This window comes from Centruroides vittatus, unplaced genomic scaffold (genome assembly GCF_030686945.1).
Source record: "Centruroides vittatus isolate TY-2023 unplaced genomic scaffold, ASM3068694v2 contig_457, whole genome shotgun sequence".
Taxonomy (NCBI): domain Eukaryota; kingdom Metazoa; phylum Arthropoda; class Arachnida; order Scorpiones; family Buthidae; genus Centruroides; species Centruroides vittatus.
This window is the reverse complement of record NW_027122253.1, coordinates 103,246-113,027: the sequence shown is the minus strand read 5'-3', so window position 1 is coordinate 113,027 and position 9,782 is coordinate 103,246. Positions and strand designations below refer to the sequence as shown.

General features: G+C 38.5%; 1 protein-coding gene across 1 annotated transcript; it reads right to left on the bottom strand.

Annotated features, from left to right (window-relative positions):
• Positions 1–269: 269 nt before the first annotated feature.
• Positions 270–5,435, bottom strand: LOC136977369 (uncharacterized). The gene has a single exon (XM_067272828.1). It carries the CDS (start codon positions 5,433–5,435, stop codon positions 270–272), a length of 5,166 nt encoding a protein of 1,721 aa, XP_067128929.1.
• Positions 5,436–9,782: the final 4,347 nt, after the last annotated feature.

Genomic DNA, 9,782 nt, shown 5'->3' with positions numbered 1-9,782 from the left:
TTGCGGGTCGTTACACAAGAACAAGAAAAAAAAACAATATGGCTGACGCCCTTGGCCGTTACTTGGCCGTTACAAAAAACTCTCGTCTCCAAACGTTTTTTAATTATCATTTTTTCTTCTCACAAAAAATACGGTGGCGCTCGAGGCGGCAACATCCCGGCCCGCGTTGAAGTAATACTTCAATAAACAATGTTAAACATTAAATTTAAATTTAACAATTACAACAGAAATGACGCGTGTAGGTCACCAAGGAGAATCACATTTTCTTTCTAGATGGATGGTAACAGGCACAATTTTGTTATGCTTCTCTTAAAAACACCTTGAGGAGTTTTCACCAGAACAACTCTCACCTTCCCGTCGGGTCCTTTGATAACTTCCTGTACACGGCCCAGCGACCAACTTCCGGGTGGGAGGTTTTCATCTTTTAAGACGACCATTGAGTCTGGTGTTATATTGTCCTTCTCAAATTGCCACTTATGTCGGGCCTGTAGGTTGTTTAGGTAGTCCAATTTCCATTTACGCCATATAACTTGAACAAATTTAGTTAACATTTGCCATTGAGACAAATAGTTATCTGGTTTACTGGTGAGATCTGACTCCGGTAGTCTAGTCAGAGGTCTTCCGATAAGAAAGTGTCCTGGAGTTAGAACTTGGAAGTCGCTTGGATCAGAGGACATAGGAGTGAGCGGTCGGCTATTCAAAATTCCTTCTATCTGCGTGGTGATAGTTATAAACTGCTCTATAGTTAGATGCGAGTTACCTACGGTTCTTTTTAGGTGATGTTTAAAGGACTTCACTCCTGCTTCCCAAAGGCCACCGAAATTTGGTGATCTGGGCGGTATGAACTTCCAAGTGACCTCCTCGCTGGCGAGATAATCAGCTAAACTGTCAGGAGGTGTTTTTACGTAGTTATGTAGGCGTTTCAACTCCGCACTGGCACCCACAAAATTTGTGGCATTATCTGTCCAAATTGACGCACTTTTACCCCTTCTGCTAAAAAATCTTTTCAAGGTTGCTATCATTGCCTCGGTTGTTAGGTCGGTAACTACTTCAAGGTGAATTGCCCTAGTCACAAGGCAAACGAAGATTGCGACGTAGCACTTCTGATAGGTGCCCTTTCTTTGTCCCTTATATTTAATAAGAAAGGGACCACAAAAATCAATCCCTACATGTTTAAAGGGGGGACTTGGAGTCATTCGCTCCGAAGGAAGATTTCCTAGGATTTGTTCCATGACTTTGGGTTTATTTCTAAAGCAAACGAGGCACTCATGTACCACCCTTCTGGCCAGGTTTCTTCCACTTAAAGGCCAGAATTCTTGTCTGACGAGGTAAAGTAAAGTCTGTGCACCAACATGCAAATTTTTCAGATGATAATATCTCATAATCAAGTGGGTTAACTTGTGATTTTTAGGTAGCAGAATTGGAAACTTTTTATCAAATGATAAATTTGAATTGCTCAATCTACCGCCGACTCTCATTAGACCCTGTTTATCTAGAAAGGGATGTAATCTGCTTAATTGACCCTTCGTTAGATTCCTTCCCATTTGCAATGTTTTTATTTCCTCAGCAAAGGCCATTCCTTGTACTTTGCCGATCAAATAAATTTTGGACTCTTGGAGTTCTTTCCTTGATAAAGGGCCAAATCGACGAGTTACGTGTTTTATGTTATGTAGAAACCGGAAAATATAACTAAGTATGCGAATTAATTTGATGTAATTATTACTAAGTTCAAACAGGGTATTGTCAAGGTCAGAGCTTGACACTGACACCAAATTAACATGCGATTGTTTTTTAAGCTCAGATAGATATTTTTCATCGGAGGAAGTGTCGATGGCATATTCATCCTGACGTTGAACGGTTGGTGCTACTTGAGACTGCACTCCACTCCACCATAATTCCATGGATAGTAGATCTTGCGGATTTAAACCCCGAGAAACTACATCTGCAGGATTGGAGTGGGAAGTTATATGTTTCCAGTGGCAGCCTTCAGTAATAGATTGGATCTTTTCCACACGATTCGCAATAAAGGTCTTCAGGCGATATGCGGGAGTGTTGATCCAAGCGATGGCAATAGTTGAATCTGTGTGTAGGATCACTTCAGCTATATCCATTTGCAGACATGAGCGTACTTTTTTGACAAGTTGAGACAGTACTAGACAAGCTGATAGCTCTAATCGAGGGATTGTCATAACCTTAAGAGGAGCGACACGAGATTTACTAGCAATAAGTCGTGTCTTGCCAGTTCCATCTTCCTTTATGCAATGCATGTAAACTACTGCTCCATGAGCTGACTCCGAGGCATCTGCATATCCTAGCAAGACAGCCCTTTGAAGTGGATCTGTTAAAATATATCTAGTGATCTTAAGATCGTCCAGGGCTTTCAAGGACGACACAAAGTTCACCCAATCATAGTTAAGGTTTTCTGGTAGAGTATCCTCCCAGTCGAGCTTACTGAGCCACAGCTTTTGTAGAAAGATCTTTGCTCGAGTTATAACTGGTCCCAGAAGACCCAAGGGGTCATAAAGTCTGGCGATGACACTCAATACTTCTCGTTTTGTATAAAGCAATTTTTCTGGAATCGATACCCTGAATATGAACTGATCTTCAACCGGCTTCCAAATAATGCCTAAGGTTTTTACTGTTGGTTCCGCACTTGAGGAAAAGCAATGTTCCTTATTTTCTGGTGAACTACTGTTCATCAATTTCATTGAATTAGAGTTCCATTTGTGTAGTGTCATTCCACATGTGCTCAACATGTTGCACAACTGAGATTGTAGTTCGAGGGCAGCATCGAAATCTTGCTCACCTGACACAATGTCATCCATGTAGACATCTCGTAATATGGTTTTAGAGGCCAGAGGATATCTTGCTGCTTCATCGTAAGCCAACTGCTTAAGGGTTCTCACTGCCAGAAAGGGAGCACTGGCGGTTCCATAAGTCACAGTTTTCAGTCTGTAGGTGACTGGCATCTCTTCTTCCTCGTTCTTCCAAACAATTCTTAAGAGATCTCGTTGCGAGGGCTCAATTAGAATTTGACGAAACATTTTCTGGATATCTGCTGTAAAAGCGTACTTGTATTTTCGAAATCTTGTCATGATCTCGAAAACATCTTCCTTTACTTCACCTTTCAAGAGATGATCATTTAGACTCAGCCCAGAAGTTGTGGGAGCAGATGCGTTGAAGACTACCCTTAACCTTGTAGTGGTTTTGTCTGGTCTAAACACACCGTGATGCGGAAGGTAGTAACATATATTGTATGCTGTCTGATCAGCGGGAGGTTCCTGCACCCTTTCCATGTGGCCCAAGTCCAAATACTCCTTCATGAAGTTCTGATATAACTCCTTTAATTGTTTGTCCCTTGATAGTCTCTTCCACAATTGATTCAATCTCTTCAATGCTAACTTCCTTGACTCTCCCAAGTTTTGTATTTCCTTGGTTGCCATCTGCACAATGTATCTCCCATCTTCATTACGTCTGTGAGTTCTTTGATAATGATCTTCGCAATACTCTTCTTCTTTACTCATCAAACTTGGAGCCTCTGTAAGAGTTTCTATTTGCCAGAACCTTTGTAAACATTTATCGATTGATTCAGACTCTGATATTAGTCCACAATATTTATCTTGATCATTAGAGTCTGTGGACCCAGTAGCGATGTATCCAAAAACTGTGTTGCGAAATGTTAGGTTATTGTTGCACGATAGACGAATTTGATCGTTCTTGACTATTTCAAAAAATGCTTCAGCTCCAATAAGCATGTCAATCTTGCCTGGTGTAGCAAATCTTGGATCAGCTAACTGACGGGGTATTTCTGTTTTGCTGACGTGTAGAGAGGAAACCGGAAGTAAATCCGTGATCCTTGGCACCACTAAGAACTCTAGCGTCTTAGAAAAGGATCCATTACCGTTTATTATTGTAGCAGGCAGCTTAAACTTGACCGAGGTTTTATTTCCGCTTATACTAGAGACTGTGAGGTCGATTCTTTCTTGCGGTGTGCCCAGACGACTTGCGAAATCTCTAGTTACGATATTTGACATACTGCCCGAGTCCAATACTGCGCGCGCTTGAATGCTGGCTCCGGTAGTATGATTTAAAACCCAAACCATGGCTGTCGAGAGAATTACTGTCTTATTTCCCTTGTCAATACATGATAGTGAGTGAGGTATACTCTCACGAAACTCTATTGCGTCGGGATTAAGATCCTGCTTGGTTGAAATCGGTTTGCTGTCGATCACTGGTGCATTTGAACCAATTATAGCTTGTTTCTCTTGGTGCAGTAATGTATTATGTCGCTTTCGGCATATCTTACAGCAGCTTTTGGAGTTACAATGTGATAACTTATGCCGATCACTTAAGCAATTGAAGCAGAGGTTGTTTTTGGCCACAACATCGTTTCTTTGGGAGACTTCCAACTGTAGAAAAGAATCACAATTGTAAACAGGATGATTCTGCTTACATAAAATGCAACGAGACATAGAATTGTTACATTTCACAAATAAGTTTCTCGGTTTAACTCTATCTTGATTACACCTTGGCTTCACGAACGTGGCCTTATTAATATTTTCTAAAATCTGAGAACGCTTTTCCAAAAATGAAATCAAATTATCTAGCTTAGGAACGTCATTCGAACTAATACTGAACTCGTACTGTTTTAGTGTCTCCTTATCCAGTTTCTGAAGTACAATGTTTAGAATTAAGATATCGGAGAGCTCATTCCTTTCATATCCCAGGACCTTTAGAGCTCGCATATTCCGATTCACAAGATCAATTAAGTTCCTCAAACCCTTTGCTGACTCATAAGCTAGTTTTACAGAGTCCAGAATCGCATTAACATGGGTTTCTACTATTAATTTCTTGTTTTCGTACCTCTCTTGTAACGCTTGAAACAATGAAGCAAATGAATCATTTAACGTTTCTAAACTCTTAGCTTCCCCTATGAGAGCAGCTTTCAAATAATGTAGTTTCTGTTCAGCCGATAGTTGCTCGCTTGACGAAATGATATTATCAAATTGCATTTTAAAGTTACTCCATTCTTCATATCTTCCAGAGAATTTCGGTAGAGGAATCTCTGGTAATTTAATATTAGCGGAGTTATTTCGACCTACGGGGGCCTGACTCACCATAACGACGGACGAATCTGCTTCTAATCGTTTAATACGAGACTGGATCTTAAATTTACAACTTATAATTTTGTCCTCATATTCTTCACTATTGACTATCTCAGTGTCATAGTCAGTTGGGCTAGTAATGAGGCCCTCAATCTCCCCGTTTAACGTTCTCAACGACTCTTCCTTTCGACTAAACTGATCCAATATTTCTAGAAAGGTTTCTGTCTCTCTATCGTCGCTTTCAACTAGACTATCGACTTTACTAATTAATCTCGTCACACTAGCTCTTATCGAAGCGCGTTTTTTCCTTAATTTCTCGAGCTGATCCATTTTAAACTCTCTACCACGTGTAACGGACAAATAAATTCTTCCTACCTTGGATAGGCGACTTAATGAAGTTTGAACTCAATCTTATTTGCTTGCGAAATTGTCTCTTTTCTTCTCATCCGCCTCGACGGACCAGATGTTTGTCGATCTTTAATGGACTGTATAAATATGAAAGAAAACACTTGCGGTTTGATAAAAGTTTAATGCGGTTTGCGGGTCGTTACACAAGAACAAGAAAAAAAAACAATATGGCTGACGCCCTTGGCCGTTACTTGGCCGTTACAAAAAACTCTCGTCTCCAAACGTTTTTTAATTATCATTTTTTCTTCTCACAAAAAATACGGTGGCGCTCGAGGCGGCAACAAGAACAATACAGATAACCATCGACTTCAGTCTGTTTAATGATAAATATTCTGAGTAGGTGTGTGTGTCATCGTAAGTTTAATTTGAATTCTGCAATAGTACAGTCAAACCTGTTTTTTATGCGGGGGATAGGGACCGCATTAAAAAAAACGCATAAAAAAATCGCACGAAACTTCACGTATGGCTGCAAAAAATAGTTTTCGCAACACAATTAAAAAAATATTTTTTAATTCGGTCAACAGGGACCGCATAAAAAAGTCTCACATAGAAAATAACTCAAAACCGTACGAAAATAGAATTTATTGACAACAGATGCCAGCACTTGACTGCATCGTCTGGTCTGTCGTCTGTTTTACATATTTTTGTCCAGGTGGTGTTTTGTTGACTTAAAAAGTAAATTATTTCATTTTTCACATATTCATGCAATAATATTACTATAATAAGTGCATTTATGCTATAATAAGTTTATTTAGCTATAATAAGTCAACGTGAGACATGACGAATCGCACGAGACTAGTCGCCAACTATACTGCACAAAAAAAACCGCACAAATAAAAAATTCGCATTAAAAAAATCGCACAAATAAAAATTGCACATAAAAAGAGTGCATAAAAACAGGTTTGACTGTATTTGAAATCGTTTTGTAGCCCCGTGCCTTTCTATATTAGAAAGGAAAGATGAAGATGTATTTAACTCCTTTCAAGAGAAATATTTGAATTGAAATAACAAAACGTTTGGTTCGCATTAGTTGTTATTATATAGTTAATCCGGGCTTCCTTCCTGTTTCGTTCCACTCGTCTTTCAGCTTTCTGTCGGTACTCGAGATTAACGAAGGACAAACAGTGGCAATTTATATTTTAACAATTGTTTCAAATTTAAGCCCAAGCACTTTACAATTTGCAGCTAATGAATATGTTTAAGTTATTTCGAAAATTGATAGTGATTCGTGTTAAAGATCGAAAATGGATACGTTAGTATGAAATACATTAGAGCGTCGGTTATCCGACCCACGATTAACCGACTTATCGGTTAACCGATTTCGTTCTAGTCAGAAATTCAAATGTCCGCTAGTGATGTGGCGCTACAAAATTTGGTTATCTTCGCTACTTTAATATTATTTTTGTTAAATTTTTGCATGTTTTAGCTGGCAGCACTGGCTCGACCACGAAAGGAAAACTAGTATTTAAACCAGGCCTAATACACTATACTAATAATGTATTTTTTCATACCTTTCGGTTATCCAACTTTTCAGTTATTCGAACAACCCCAGTTTCCAATTAAGTCGGATAAACAATGCTCTACTGTATTTAATAAAAAATAATTTATGTTAAAGTAACAGTAAAAAGATCATTAAAAATAAACACGAACCTGAAAAAGTAGCACATCAAAAGACATTCCCATGATATATGAATAAACTATTACCTATTACCCAAAATAAACTATTACCTATTACCCAGGATAAACTATTACTTATTTATATGGTAAACATACAAAACTTTTCAACAGTTTAATAAGAGACGCCAATTAACGACAACACTCTGATTATGGAAAAAATCAACTTGTGTATAATTCGATGAGCATCATCATTGATCATTTAGTTGTGGCAACATTTTTTTAGATTCTTCTTTATTTGTTATTGAGTCACAGCCATTTTTTACAGTGTTAGCAAAGATTCATATTTTGGTATTGTAATACCACGAAGTTCGCTATAGTAGCTGTTAAACTTCGTTAGCACTCAACTTCGTTAGCACAGAATGCTGAAAAACTTCAATCATACAAAAGCAGATTGAAAGGGCATTAATGTATAATAAGTATGTATAATGTATAAGTGAATTAATCCGAAAGACACAGACAGTTTACCAACAAAATTCAAGTGCATTCTAACATATAAGTTTGTCAGAAGACCAAAATTACTTCATTTCTACTAGATATTTTTGTATATTTTTAAGTTATTTATTTTTCATTTTACTCTTACTCATTATTTATATTAATTTTTACTTAGTTTTGCTTTATATTCAAATAGTTAAAAAATTGTTATTCTATTATTGTATTTTATTTTAAAACAACATTTAACTGTTAAGATAGTCCAATGATATTTCAGCCTGAAGATGAATTTGTGGGAATGCCTGGATGTAGGACAGAGTCATACCTCATTTTTCTTTGGCAAACAGGTCGGCAAGACCCACCCCACTGTCAAGAATGGCTAAATTTTTATGATATCCTGGCTTGTCAGGATTGGGTAATTAATTGTCAGGTCAAGTGAAGGAAGTGTGTGGGTTCGTCGATAAGTCAAGGCAATATCCGAAATAACGGAGCCAGGATAACACAGATAACGATTTATTTGGATAGAGAACCTGATACAGAAAAACTACGCATCCTGTCCCTAATCACGGGGGGGGAGAGAGAGTTCACAAACTTAGAGGTCATACCTCTTCCTGGGATGTATCGACAACATTTGTAGGACTGATCGGTCAGTGGAAAGAGGATCAGTCGTTCTTCGGCTCTGGCGGTGAGCGGAAAAATCGGGCTGGATGGCTCGTAGTCGGCGGCTTCAGCGTCTTTGGGTTTGGCCTTCGATTCGGATTCGGATTCGCCGGGATGTTCGTCGTCTTCGGACGTTCAGCCACCCCATTTCCAGATATCTCTCCCCTTTATATACTTCAGGTGTGTCCGCTGCAATCACCAATCGCGACAGTGGGTGATGAGTCAATCTCCATAACTCAGAGGTCGGATCTGGAGAGACGGGAAGTGCGTTTGACAGCGGAAGGCTGCACATCCTTTGGATTTTGATCGCTGGACTGATATCTCCTGAGGAGATTTGAACAATAAAATTTTAATATCTGTTGGGCTGGTTTAACCTGGTCCTCACATTACATCGGACTTTCTAAATCGAACTTGTCCTAAACAGAACTAGTTTGATATTATTTAACTGTCTGGGGTTTATATTGAGGGTTACTCTCTCTCGAATAGCTGAAAAATTATTCGCAAGTATTTAATAGCTACATTATTATTAAGCGGTACAGAGTTTATCGCGATACAGTAATATAGAATGAGATAAAAAGGTTCTTATTTTCCTTTCTGTTGTCTTGTACTATCACGTTGATAAAGTAGTAGTTCTTCGATATATGTGGACAGAGGCATACTTCTGCTGTTGGGATCAGGATTCCTGTTGTTCATTAGTGGTGAACACTGTTGATTGGCTGGAGGTTTTGAGGTCGAGGGTAAAGGTTGTAGTTCGAGAAAACACGTGGGTGGGTGATTTCCTTTGTTCTGAGTAAGATGGTTCGTAAGTTGTTGGGATACTACTGGATATTAGATGGCAGCGGTCGACAAAAAATCGCAGGTAAGTTCTTGATAGGATTCTTGTAAAGTTCCTAATAGGAAGTAAAGAGAGCTGGTCATCAGTTGATGAGCACCTCGATGAAATTTTCGATGGGTCAAATGGTGGTAACGTTGTAGGAGTCGACATCCGTCTAGTGTGGCTGGTGGTTGAGACTATCTTGGTATCCAAAAACGTATTAGCATAGAAAGTAATTGGATTAAAGTTCATTGGCATAGAATATAGAGGTATGTAAACACATACGTAGATCCAGATATTACTCTCTCTCGGAGAATTATAGCTAATTATGTAGATAACAAAATATAAACATTTCTTTAAACGCTGATATTCAAAACTTCTAAAGGTAAAAATTAATAATCGAATACAATTTCCGATATTCTTACGAATATACGATACTTTAATATTGTTAATTAGAAAGATATAAACTATGAATACGAGAAGTGCTAAAAATATACATATATGGATAGTTGTTTGGGTTAGTGGGGTTATGGAGGAACCCTCAATTTGATAAACAATTATCGCGAAATTTTGCTTGGGCTTGACCTGGGTTTCCTTGCTACTATATAGTGAATATTCACAGTTTTTCTTCGGCTCTCATTGTATGGGGCAGTCTAATGAGCACATAGGAAAGTAAGCGGTCTTACATA